At 43.0% G+C, this 13,184-nt stretch overlaps 2 protein-coding genes across 5 annotated transcripts in view; one reads left to right on the top strand and one right to left on the bottom strand.

The window, feature by feature from the left end:
- CTPS1 (CTP synthase 1) overlaps positions 1 to 8,331 on the top strand; it is a 23,603-nt gene extending 15,272 nt beyond the window's left edge. For all 3 annotated transcript variants that reach the window (XM_081869007.1, XM_081869008.1, XM_081869009.1), the window contains 9 exons: positions 1,152 to 1,246; positions 1,603 to 1,665; positions 2,377 to 2,420; positions 3,394 to 3,490; positions 4,506 to 4,561; positions 4,648 to 4,744; positions 4,990 to 5,134; positions 6,404 to 6,494; positions 7,341 to 8,331. In XM_081869007.1, the coding sequence (XP_081725133.1) occupies positions 1,152 to 1,246; positions 1,603 to 1,665; positions 2,377 to 2,420; positions 3,394 to 3,490; positions 4,506 to 4,561; positions 4,648 to 4,744; positions 4,990 to 5,134; positions 6,404 to 6,488 (682 nt within the window). In that variant the 3' untranslated portion in view covers positions 6,489 to 6,494; positions 7,341 to 8,331. The remainder of the gene's footprint in view (positions 1 to 1,151; positions 1,247 to 1,602; positions 1,666 to 2,376; positions 2,421 to 3,393; positions 3,491 to 4,505; positions 4,562 to 4,647; positions 4,745 to 4,989; positions 5,135 to 6,403; positions 6,495 to 7,340) is intronic.
- On the bottom strand, positions 7,292 to 13,184 carry SLFNL1 (schlafen like 1). 2 transcript variants are annotated; one of them, XM_081869265.1, is made up of 4 exons: positions 12,564 to 13,184; positions 11,263 to 11,969; positions 10,087 to 10,705; positions 7,292 to 8,962 (listed from the first exon to the last, which is right to left on the bottom strand). In XM_081869265.1, the coding sequence occupies exons 2-4, from the start codon at positions 11,713 to 11,715 to the stop codon at positions 8,748 to 8,750; spliced, it is 1,287 nt and encodes a 428-aa protein (XP_081725391.1). In that variant the 5' UTR covers positions 11,716 to 11,969; positions 12,564 to 13,184; the 3' UTR covers positions 7,292 to 8,747. The 2 variants fall into 2 exon arrangements, with proteins under 2 accessions (XP_081725391.1, XP_081725392.1); XM_081869266.1 differs by having other exon boundaries at positions 8,768 to 8,962; positions 10,034 to 10,705; positions 12,564 to 13,175.

Below are 13,184 nucleotides of genomic sequence, written 5' to 3'. Positions count from 1 at the left end.
TTGGACTAGATGGTTTCTTTCAACTTTATAATTCTTTGATGATGGTGGCAGGATTCTGGAACAGAGTATATTAATGAGATTCACTTTTTAGCTGTTAATGCACCCTTTCCCCCCAATAAATATTTTTAAAGAATGTTTATGTAAAAAGATACAAAACAAAGGCAATATAGTACAATAAAACCACAAAAAGATAGAGTAGGACACAAACCAAATATATGTATACAATTCTATCCCATGTATACATGATCAGAAGTAGTGTATATTGCATTTTAGTCGTGCACTCCAAATTTCCAAGGATACTGTAGGCAGCTGTTGAAGGTTTGCACTTCCTTGGAAGGAATGTCTACGTGCATCTCTGACCCTTGTCATACATAGATTGATACTGCAGAGCACTTAAATCATTCTGAATAGTCTCTTTTGGAGATGGGGAGCAAAACAGCCATGGTGTTCAGCCTTTGAAGCCAGTCCCCTTTTATATGCTTCAGTTGCCTGGCTTCAGGAGGATTGCTCTAATTAAACAACAGCTATAAATGTAAAACATTTGTTTGAGGGGAACTACACATTTGGTGGAGACTTTTGTCTGGAAACCTGCATGTCTGCTAAGTAGCAAAGAGATTTTGAAGGTCAGACACAGCAGGCAACCCTGCACAATATACTTTACTTTAAGCATGCCTTTCTGCTGTTGCTTTGCAGTTATTTGGAAAAGATCCAAGAGTGTTCGCTGAACTTCTGAAACTCCCGCCCCTTGAGAGTGATTAATGAAATGCATGAAAGAAATGGACAAATTAGTTAATGTCATATATAGGAAGAATGGTAGCCGTTAGAAAGTTAATATGCTGAAAAATGGACATGTTCTATAGATTGTTGGCAGATGCACTGGGCATATGACCCGAAAGGAATGAATTTGTATACCCTGGTGGTGTAATTTGCATTTTTGAGTCACTCTGTACTGTTTTTGTGTAGACGTTTGAAGTTTAAAATAATAATGAAAAGCTTTGTGGAATGCAGATTGTTCACCTTCCTGCATTGCAGGGGTTGGACTAGATGGCCCTTCATGTCCCTTCCAACTCTACAATTCTATGATTCTATGAAAGTGTAACAGTCTTTCAGGTGTCACTGAATGGATTTCTCCCCCCCCCCCTTTTATGCAGTGGAATCTTGGTTCCAGGAGGGTTTGGTGTTCGAGGAACGGAAGGGAAGATCCAAGCTATTTCTTGGGCAAGAAAACAGAAAAAACCCTTCTTAGGTGAGAGATGATTTATTATTATTATTACACACCAGGTAGAGGTTTTAACCATTAGGCAATAATCCACTCTAATACCTCAGGATCAGGTAATTGAGTTGCTGTGCAGCCTGTCAAATGTAAGAGGCAACTGGCAAGAGGAGTTTCTGGTTTACACTGATCAAAATCTGTTTTCTTCATGACTTTGAGCTTGCTTGGGGGACATACAAGCAGAGATCAGCATCCCCTGTACAGCGCCCCCCCATCATTATAACATTTTTGTCATCTTTGTGCTTATGTGGCCCCTGATGCAAATAGTGGTTGCTATGACAGAGTTATTGGGGACTTGAAGAGAGTGCTTGTGCTGTCTTTTTCTGCAGGAGTCTGCTTGGGAATGCAGCTAGCAGTTGTGGAATTCGCCCGCAATATCCTGGGTTGGAAAGGTAAATGCAATGATGTAAAAACACTTCATTGGGGATGGATTTATGGGTGCCAATACTTAAGATTGCTAATGACTGGTGTTTCTAGTGGATTGGTATAAATTACTACCAGTGACATTTAAAATGACTAGCCTTAAAGGGGAACAGCACCCATTTTTCTTCACTCTGTCCTTGTAACTGTTTTCCAAGCCACAGACATCTGCTATGCAAACTGTTGTATTCAATTGAACTGACTGGAATAGGAGGCAGTATTTCCAGTGCATTCACTACTGATCTTAGAGTTTCACAGGATAATAGTTAAGATCTGTGTAGCTTGAGAGTGCTTTAGGGACATATTGTCTCCGTAATCCCTGAATCAAGTCTGCAGGATGGGTCACAGGTATTCATGATAGCATGACCAGTACAGCCCAACTCACATCATGAGCACCCTGAAAAGTATTCTTTAGCTGTGTGTTATGTTAATATTTCTGAGTTTTGTGCCTAGAGGCTCCTTTTTGAAAAAATAAGCCTTATATGGTATGGGATGTGAGTAGTTAAAGGTTGGACTGTGAACCATAAGCCCATAGCTAAATTATGCTTTGGTCATGATCTCAAACCCTCACTTGCAGCCCTGCAATTTGGGGTTAATGCTGACCTATCCTGCAGACCTAGTGATTGATGGAAAATTGGGGTTTGCACTGCTAGCCGTATCTGATCAACATTTGTAATTGGCAGATGCCAACTCTACAGAATTTGACCCCAAAACTACACATCCAGTGGTAAGTATGATGTAATTTTTGAGCCTAGGGTGGTTTTACTTCTTGCACGCCAAGACCATTCAGCATTTTTCCATAGAGAACCAAAAATATGAAATACGTTGGCTGGCTTGCACAGAAATTAATGGCAAGAATAAACGGCTGGGGTGTGAAACATACTCCCCTTATGGTCTTATGGAATGTAACCACAAATTGATGAATGGAGCATTGTGGCTATGGTGCCTATCTCTGTTGCACTGTATAAGTCAAAACTTTCAAGGTTGTCTTCAATTGGGTTTTACTCAGAGTCGAACCATTGAAATTAATGGTCCTAATGTAACCATAATCATTAACTTTAGTAGGTTTACTCTGGGTATGACAAGTTTTGGCCCATATGCCTGGAGAGAAAGCAAGACCTCTCTATCCATGTGGGACATAATGTTCAAATATGTTACAATATGGCATGTCAAATTTGATGCATCTAGGCCCAGGATGTAGGATCATTTACAGTTAACACCATATTTCTGCTTTTATGTTATTTTATTGATCTTTTAAAATTTATGGACATTTATAGCCCACCTTTCCTTCAAGGAGCTCAAGGTGACGTACAGGGTTTTCTCTCTCCGTGTTTTATCCTCACAATGGCCTTGTGAGGAAGCTTAGGCTGAGAGACAGTGACTCGCCCATGGTCCCCTTGAGCCTATGTGTCTGTTGCATCTCTCTTCTCCCTCCTCGCCCCCAGCCAACCTACAGAACTGAATGACTATCTGTTTTGTATGGAAATTCCAGGCCGTTCCACTACAGAGCCCCATGACTCTTTAAAGTAATCTCTTGGCTTGATTGAAATGTGATGAAACCAGTTTTCTACTTGTAGAACACAAATGATTAAGATTGATGTTTATGGCCTTTTGCTTATGCCAAAAGCTACCCTTTGATGTATGCTTATCTTCTAATTCCTTTTCAATCCCATTGTCCTCTTTTGAATTACTTTCCTCAGATCGTAGACATGCCGGAGCATAATCCTGGTCAAATGGGTGGGACCATGAGGCTTGGGAAGAGGAAGACAGTTTTTCACACCAAGAACTCAGTCATGAGTATGGCTCTTCCTAGACCTATGTTATCTCTCCTCCTTTGTATTCCACTTTCCTTTTGCTTGTTGGTGAACAGTGATGGTACAAATGCATGATCTATTGTGTTAAGTACTGGAAGATTTTGTGCTAAATGGCTCCCACTCCTGTTGTTATTTTAATTGATCAGTCTCCTTCCACGTATGTCCCTTGGCGATGCACACAACATATAATAAAAGCAGTTTCAAAACGGCACAAAAAAATAACAGATGAGTTTAAAAGCAATACAAAATGGATAAATATGGCAGAGATGTGTTGATCCAGCTGGAAAGTTTCTTGGAACAAACTTTTCAGGAACAGAGACTTTTTCTCTCATTTCATACCAAAACTTTGTGGTGGTACAGGGACTTAATGGTAGCAAGTTTAGTGTAGACAAGAAATACTACTTCATACAATGCATATGTAAATTATAGAATTCACTGCTAGAAGATGTGATGGCCAGTAGTTTTGATTTTAAAGGGGATTAGACAGCTCAGTCTGTGGCTGCTGACCGTGATGGTTAAATAGAACCAGGTCCAGAGATGATATGCCAGTTGCTGGGGAGTGACAGGAGGAGACAATTGCCTTGATGTCATTGAAGTTCTTGGAGGCATCTGGTTGGCCTCTGGGATGTAGCACGTTGGTTTAGATCAGGAGTGCCCAAACGTTTTTTAAAGAGGGCCAGATTTGATGAAGTGAACATGCGTGAGGGCCGACCAAAGTTATTGAGCTTTTTTTTTTTTTAGGATTGAACTTGTTGAGCTTTTGTTAGGATTTGACCCCAATAAATATACTGCCACAGGGGCTGGATAAAAATGGCTGGGGGGCCAGTCAGGTCCCCAAAACAGACTTTGGACATGCCTAGACTGGTCCAGCAAGTATCTTCTTTATCTTCTTTGGTGGTCCAGTAGAATTCTGAAATTTATTTTTTGGAGGCGAAGGTGTGGTGTTAATGTGTTTAGCCAGTCTGTAATAAGCACAGCCATATTTTCTCCATGGATAGGAAAACTGTATGGAGACGGTGACTATTTGGAAGAGAGGCACAGACACAGATACGAGGTATGCAGCAATATTTATCAACCCCTGCCACCACATTGGCTTTTCTGAAGAGAAGTGATTGTATGACACCACTTTCCCTTCCACAGGTAAACCCAGAGTTGAAAAACACCTTTGAAGAAAGCGGTCTGAAATTTGTGGGCCAGGATGTCGAAGGAGAGCGAATGGAGGTGGTTGAGCTGGAAGGTAAGCACTTGAATTAGTAGCTGGGAGACTGACATTGTTGTCTTAGGCAACAACAAATATGGAAAGAGGGACTCTTGCTTCCTTGGATGGGGAGAATGAATGGCAAGTACCGCAATAGTTAGTAGATGCAGCAGAGAGATGGATGATGGTAATCAGAAAAGCTTTATATTGCCTATGTACTTTGGCCTGGCCTTGCCGATTGAGAGGGCTTCAGAAACAAAGCATGTTACCACCTTCTCTCCTAGAGCATCCATTTTTTGTCGGTGTTCAGTTTCATCCAGAGTTCCTCTCCAGACCTATAAAGCCATCTCCTCCTTACTTCGGCCTCCTCCTGGCTTCTGCAGGGAGGCTCACACATTATCTACAGAAAGGATGCAGACTCTCCCCCAGGTAAGTTCAGCTTGAGTGTCTTGGCTCGTGGTATAACTGCCGGCTTGGCAGTGTTTTCTGTTCAGCATGGTGCACCAATGAAAGGCTGTCTCCTATTTCTGTTAGGCATAAAAACCTTAAGGCTGTATTGTATCTTCCTTCCTTGAACTTGGGCCTACAATATCAGTAATGCCTTTGTAGAATGAAAGTGTAGGGAGTTGTGCTTCTACTGTGGCTCATTAGTCTCTGGCTTAATCTCCCTCCTTAGGAAAATTGGTCTGCTTTTATCTTTTGTTGCAGCTGACATCAGTATACTGTTCGTTAAGTAGTGGAGAATACTGCTGACACATATTTTGGGTATCAGTGTCCTAAATGCTCTTTGTCATGATTAAGGCCAGTCTTCTGGTATCATTCCACTTACAAAGAAATTGCTACCAAACAATCTCTCCCCGCTTTCCATCCCAGTGTAGTCTGGCACTATAGTACTGCCTGCCAAAGGCTTGTGGAGTTTTGCCAGACTCAGAATTGCACTCTCTAGGAGCTTTGTCTCGGAGAAGCTGCAAGGGGATGTGCACAAGGCTTACATTTTCTGTTCAACATAGCGAAGGAGGAAGTCCATTCATCTCCCCTGCATTTTGGTGTGTGTTCTAGAGATGTGGCAGTCTCCTGTATATTTCCTCTGGCAAAATGCATGCTCCCCCCCCCTTTGTATGCCGCACATGGTATCCTTTATTGCTAGTCTGCCCAGCACTTGAAGTTGCCCCTAGAATAAAAGGCTGCAAGAATCCTTAATGTCACCTGGTCAGTGCCTGCCCTCTGCACTAAGAAGGGCCATGCCTTTTTAACCAATTGGGCTATTTTAAAGAACAATACAAGCCACAAATTGGATGTATAATAATCCTCAAAGGCTGGAAAACAGGCCTGGTGTCAGCACCTGATATCCTAGAGCAGCTGTTGGGACTCTGGTGGCCCAGCAAGGCCCACCAGCACTGATGTCTCTGCCCCCCCTTCCACCCCCAGTTAAGTGACGGGTCCGAAAACCATATTTATTTCATTCTGTACCCTAGAGTGACACTAGGTCAGATGCTGTGGGGCACTGTGAGAAATTAAAATGTTGCTGTTGTCACTGCCAGATTTTCTGAGAAGGACCAGCTAGGCTGCTTTGTGGAAGTCTGTCATAGGCTGTAGTTCCTGACTGGCTAGATCATTTAGATGAACTTGCATTTGTAACTAATGAACCAGAGCCAGTGTGTAGAAGTGCTTATCTTTCTAATGGTCTGAATGTTACAGGGATACCTACAGCGACAGAAGCGGAAGTAGTTCACCAGACTCTGAGATCACAGAACTGAAATTCACTGCGGTGAATCATGAGTGATTGCTGGTAATGCTGTCCTTTCATGATCTGAACTTTCAAATTATCTTTCTTTCATCTCTCCCAGTTGTGAATTTGGGCCAAATCTCTGGGCGTTTCTTAACCATGGGGAAAAAATTGTCTGGTCTTAGTGCTTTCAGATTGGGAGGAGTGGCATCTCAGAGCATAGTGCACAAATACAGGCAAAGCTAAATATACCATGAGATCTACGTGTTGAACCTGGCTAGTGTGCCTTGATAGCAGTGACATTTCCAGTTACATTGCCTTGGGCCCTTTTGTGGAAAGGAAAAGCAGTGTGGTGTAGTGGTTAAAGTGCCAGACTAAAGAGACAGGGATTCAAATCCACAGTTTGCCATGAAGTTCTCTGGGTGATGTCAATCACTACCTCTCAGTGACTAACCTGTTCTGTAAAGATGTGTCAGGAGAGAAATCGGCAAACATTTTATGCTACTAAAAGAAAGCTAGCATGTAAATTGGGCCACATTCCCTTCTGAGTAACTGTTTGGGGGCCATGTCAGTGGTGGGTGGTGTCAGAAGGAAACATACATTTGACTAGTTAGCACTTATACACACAGAGAGAGTATCCTCCATTCAGACAAGAGGCAGTCAGAGTTCAAGGAGTTTCCAGCCAGGCAAAAATACTCGAGAAAGTATGGAGCATGAGCAGTGAAAGGGGTGGCTAAGGATGGTGTGTGGCTTGGGGAGACTCCCAAGGGCCAGATGGGAGAGACTTGGGTGGTTTCTGGGCCTGAGGTTTCTCACCTGTGATGTAAATATACTAAAACAAATGCATTTCTTTTATTAAAAAAATAATCCTTTTGTCTCTTTTATCTACCCTCCTCCCCACCATTCCAGATATGCCTAATATTCAGAAGATCCTTCATTCCTTTGATGCAATAGTTGAACTGCTGGAGTCTCTTAAATCACGTCACGTTAATTGTTTTTTGAAAAATCATGGCACACTTCTTTTGTTCATTTAAACTTATTTTGTATTCTGAGAAGCTGACACAGTGGTGCTCACCCGTGCACGATGGTGAGCTTAAAAACAAGAACTTCAGAAGCAGAGCAAAGAGGGGGACAAATTCTGGATTTCTGAAGAGCCTTGATACACCAGTGTAAATGGTCAGTGTTGCCAAGGAGTATATGTGTCTAGGCTTTCTGTTCACTTCCATTGTGGTTGGTTTAAATTACAGTATTTACTCTCTTGGTGGATTGTGGGAAGAGAGGTGCCACAAAGAGGGAATAACTTGACACATATTGAGAAGCAAAGTGGTGAGATTTGGTGCCACCATTGAACCTTTGTTCCAGGAGATTCCTCTTCCTGCTGGTCAAATCTTAGGGTATTTGGTTAATTCTAATCCTATACAAGTCGTATTATGCTGCAGTGATATAATTAAAATAGAGTATAACACCACACCCCTTTTAGAAGCTTGCGATGGGCAGTTTTTGTTTTTGTCCTGCTTCCTGGACTGCCATAACTCCTTGCATCAAGGGGGCCATGTGTACAAGAAAGTGACTTTTCAGAAGCTGCCTTTGCAACTCTCATTGAGAGACTTGCCTTGGACTAAAAAGTCTGAGGCCCCACACTGCTGGGAACTTGTCATGTGACACATATGCAATATGTGGCCTGTGCTCAGCAATATATTTACTCCATCCCAAAGAAGAGGAAAAGGGCGACGCTAGGCTTCTGCAAAAGGCGGGAGCTGCATGAAACAAGTGTTTGTAATCTCCCCTTTTCCAGTGTAGGCTGTAAACTGCCTTTCCAGCAAGCTACGAGAAACTGTTACTAAAAAAATGTACCGCATATCTAAACACTTCTGAGTTTAATAAAACTTGGGGAACACAATCTGTGTGTCTGTTCTGATTATCTATCAAACTTGAGGACTCATTTTACACTCGCCCCCTTCACCATCTTGCTGTAAGATGGTGTCTACTTCATACCTGTTTCTCCTTCCTGCTAATGGGTTACGTCAGCAACTTCCTGGATAAGTAGTTGAAGAAAAATGGTGTTTTGGAAAGCAAGGGCTAATTATCTATAGAGATTGCTAATACACAAAATTTCCCTCCCACTATTTCATAGCTTTACCACCATGTATGGCATTTTTCCATAGGAAGCAAAATCCAGTGGTGCCATTCAGAGTTAAAATGTTAATGTGCAGTCTTGATGCCAAAGGAGAATAATGCTCTCCAATAGCCTTGAAGAAGGTACCCAACTTAGGAATAAGACCCAGTCATGGCTCCAGAATTCTTCCTGCGAACCACCTACAAATACAAGAAACCTGTTAGACGCAAGCTCTTTATTGGACTACATTTCCTTTGTGTGCAGGTTTTGTAACTGGTTGGCTTGTGGTGGTGTTTAGCTGTCACATGAAAAAACAGCAGGTAGCATTGCTGGTATTTTGTTGCTGGAAGGCTTCCTTCTCCTTCAGCAAGCTTTCTACTTTCACCTCCAACTTCTTGATCTCCTCTGTCCATTTCTGGAGATTTATAAAAAGCAGGAGTTATTTCCTTTCAGATATTTGCAGCTGCTGCCAAATTACCTTTTTGTCCAAAATTGATCTCTGGCAGTGAGTTTTGCTAGAAGGGTGAATAGATTTGAGGGAATTGGCAGTATGTATTTCAGGCCAGGCTGTTTGGCTTGGTTCAAATGCAGCAGTAAGTGATAGCTACGGTGTGCATCATCAAGCAAAGAATAGCAATCAAAGGCCAAAGACAGCAGATAATGTGATTTATTGCATCTGCCTGCTATGGCTGCCACAATGTCAGTCCACCAGGGATAGAATTAGTCAATAATGCTTTTTGGGGCTAGAACTAAGTGGGAAGCTGATCAAAAGGTTTTATAATTTTTTCCATAGTAGAATCCATATTTTGAGGCATCTATTTTTACAAGGTCCACTTCCTCACTGATAACCAATGGAAAGTAATTTGGTCTTAAATGTTTTAAAGGTCATTATTATTTATTATTAAATTTATATACTGCCCTATACCCTCAGGGCAGTTCACAAGTCAGTTCTTATTCTCCCCTAGCTCCAGTGTAACATTTTCTGAAGAAAGCAGTGAAGGTGCCCGTTTGTGGCTAAACTTTCCCTATGCCTATTGAGCCAAGTTGCAAATAATTTTGACAAAATAAAAACTCCCCCACTCTGCTGCCACGTATCAAAATCCAGACCCAAAGTGACACACAAAAATCCACTTAGGGATTTCCTCTCTGCCTTTCATTTCAGCAGCCTAATTGAGGAAGGGGGGGTGGGGGGGAAGAAAGCATTTTTGTTGTAGAACACAGCAAAGTGCTTTATACTGAATCAGACCATTGGTTCACCCTTCAGTATTCTCTACACTAGCTGGTAGCTGCTCTTCAGGGTTGCAGGCAGGGGAGATGTCAGGAGTTGAGCATGCATGCAAGGCAAATGGTTATCACTGACCTATGGCCCTTCCCCCCATTTAACAATGGTAACAATTGTTAAAGCAATTGGGGAAGCCTTGCATATCATTTGGAGATAGACCAGTAGATTTCAATCCTGCTAGGCTCTGCAAAAACTGAAAATTACCTGCCGGCACCACTCTTGAATGGCGCTACCAGTAAGGGGGCCCTGAATACTACCTTCTCGTCGCATGTATACTTCCCCTTGGTCTGTTTCATAAAGGAGAGGCTTGTTCTGCTTTGGAGGATGAACACTTAGTCGAATAACTTTCAGGAAGATGCCAGTGTCTTCGGCTTTGATAACTGGGATGAAGCTCAGTGTGTAGTCCGATGGGAAAACCTGCGGTTTGAAGCCTTTCAAAAGAGCATCTATGAGCAGCCGGATCCTGTCTTCATCTTTGTGGTCACACCTGACTCCACGTACCATGCCGTTATCCTCAACCCCCACAAAAAGGCTACCACCTTCACTGTTGAGAAATGCGCACATATACTTCCGCACATGATGTTTTAGGGTACCTGCCAGATATTCCCCACTTCCACGTTTGAATTCCACGTTCCGGGTTTCGCTGCCCATAGAAGCTCCATAGAATAGGCACTCTTTCCCTACGATCGCTCTCTGGACAATGGCACTGTCTGAGCGGGTGCCGCTCAGAAAGGCCTCCGGCCGTTCTGCCATACAGGAGTATTGAGGAAACTTTCTGATGCGGTTGAGATGGTGTTCGTTTAGAATCAACTTCCTGCTTCTCTCATACCCTTGCCCTCCCAGAAAAGTTTCTGAGCTGCTGCCAACAGAGTCACTCTGCAGACATGACAAGGAAAAACAGGTAAGGGCAAATGCCATGGAGATGGGCTATAGCAAATACAATTCTTCGGGGGTGGGGGGAGGTAGCGTCATTTAAACTAGGGAGCCATTTAGATGATGGCTATGACCTACAAACCCCTTTAACAACCCTCTCCCTTCCTGTCTCACACTGATGCTGGGAGATAGACAACTCATCATCTGAGACATGCAAAAGGAGGCAATAGGGTCTGACTCTGGTAGGGGCTGAGCTAGAGGAAATGCGTGTATCTAGTAATGAAACAAGTTGACCTGGGCGATTATTAAACAGTCATTGGAAGTTTGAAAGTGAAATCTGGGGTGTTTGCCTTAGATGTCTGACTACAGAAACTATCAAAAAAATGGGGGCAGGAATGTAGGTGATTAATTTATTTCCTTTCACTGCTTGGATCAGTATCGAGAAATGTACAGTATTCTGAAGGTCTAATGAATATTCTCTTTTGTAGGAAACCCAGTCGGACGGGCGGGGTATAAATTATTATTATTTTCTTTCAGTGTTCCCATTGCTGGAGCCTTACCTCTCTGTTACCTTTGGCATGAAATGCAAACGTTTTGCCATGTCCCACAATGAGATTCTTCCCTTTCTTCACAAGCTCCTTGGTAAGCTCCGACTCTGACTCAGAGGCAAGTAGCAGCTGCTTTATGACATGCTCCAAGCTGGAGTCTGTGGCTACCTGGACAAAGGCATAGGCTTGCCTGCGTTTCTTTACCACTTCAATGTTGTGTCTCTGGAGGGTGACGCTAGCCATGCCCAAGATGTCCTTGAGCATGCTGCAGAGAACTTCGCGGGAATACTTGGGGTTCAGGTTGCCAACGTAGAGAACATAGGGACGTGGCTGCCCAGAATCTTCATCTTCTTCTACCTCCTCCTCAGCTTTCGCATCTGTCAAAGACTGCTCTGTGGCTTGGTCAACATTGCCAACTGGTAATGCACATTCTACTATGATCTCTGGAACGGTTGTTGCTTCCATTTGCAGACCTAAAAAATGGTCTGAAAAATTCTAGAAGCGGGACTGGTGGTAGTTGCTCTTGTCCCTCATTGGGGTATATGCTGGCTGGTGTACAGGAGGCCAGACTGCCTTGCTAATTCTATGCTGAACTTACTCTTATTACTTAGCACATGACTGATGTATGGTCACTAGTTTCTGGCTTGTTTCTGTGGTTGATGAAGAAACAGGGAGCTACAGGAACTGTGGCGGAAAAGGCCTTGGCATGGTTTCAAAGCCTACGGGGGAAAAGAACCCACAATAAACTTGAATTTTGCTTCTAGCAGTCACTATGTCATCTGGAGGCAAGGACTGCAATCTGCCAGTAGGCGGTTGCTTTTCCTTGGCCCTCTCTTTATGAGTAGGTCAATGAGACTTAAGAACATAATTGCCTTGCTGGGTTCAACCCAAGGTTCATATATAGCACTCTAATTCCCAAAGTGGCCAGAAGATGCACTTAGAAGCTCACAAGAGCAGGTGCCATTATTAATCTTCAGCATGTGGTCCCTGGCTGCATGCTGCTCCTGTACCAAGAGGTTTTATTTACCTACAGTGGCTAATATTCATGGAGACAAGGTCTGTGCCCATCAATGGCTAATCCTTTTGAAAAAGCCACCCCAGCAAGTGGCCATTACAGTATCTTTCAGTATAAATGATGTTGAGAATTATCCCTACTGATTGCAAATTAGCTTGATTGGATACTAAGTTCTACCAATGTATGAGAGGCAGAACATTCTCTCTATCCATTTATAAACGTCTGCCAGAGTTAATTTTTTGCCCAAGGATAACTTCTGTTTCCCTACCCTCTGCAGCATCCTCAAAAATCAAGTTACCATGGAAGGAGGTGGTGCTCATGCTGGACTGAACAGATTTTTGTTGTTGTTCAGAAGCCCTGCTGCTTCCAGGTAGGCCCTTCTTTGGCCTGTCTCCTCTGAGTCTCTTTAATAGAGCTTAAATTGTGAGGTCATAGATGCCCTTGCTACTTGCAGTTCTAACCTGTGTTCAGTTGGATCCCACAATGAAGGAGGAGGCCTATACTTCCTGTGGACAAGCAGTACTTGCTCACCTAAAGGAAGATGGACACAACTGCTTAAATACCACAGCAAAGTTTCAAGATACCAGCAATAGGAAGGCATTAGAATTGCAGGGAGCAAATGCCCGGACTGCAGCAACTGAGGGTGTGTCAGTGGTAGGGAACCCAAGTCTTAGGGGTTAAATGCAGCACTCCAGTCTGTTCCCACTGGTCCTTGACACTCTCCCCAGGTCACACCTTTTCATGATCCATGGCCTCCTTGAGTGTTTTTGCCCAGCTGGAATGTGTCACTGAAGAGTGATATGCTTTTGGTTTTAACTGGATTGAAAATTGAACAGTGCATGTGCAGAAATCTCTTTTCGAATTTTGCATGGCTGGAAAGCTGCCTACCATACATACAAAAGGTACCCTAACCCTTACC

Source organism: Podarcis erhardii (genome assembly GCF_964252035.2).
Source record: "Podarcis erhardii genome assembly, chromosome: 7".
Lineage (NCBI taxonomy): Eukaryota > Metazoa > Chordata > Lepidosauria > Squamata > Lacertidae > Podarcis > Podarcis erhardii.
Note: the sequence above shows the minus strand (reverse complement) of the source record. Positions and strands in the feature narration are given on the sequence as shown.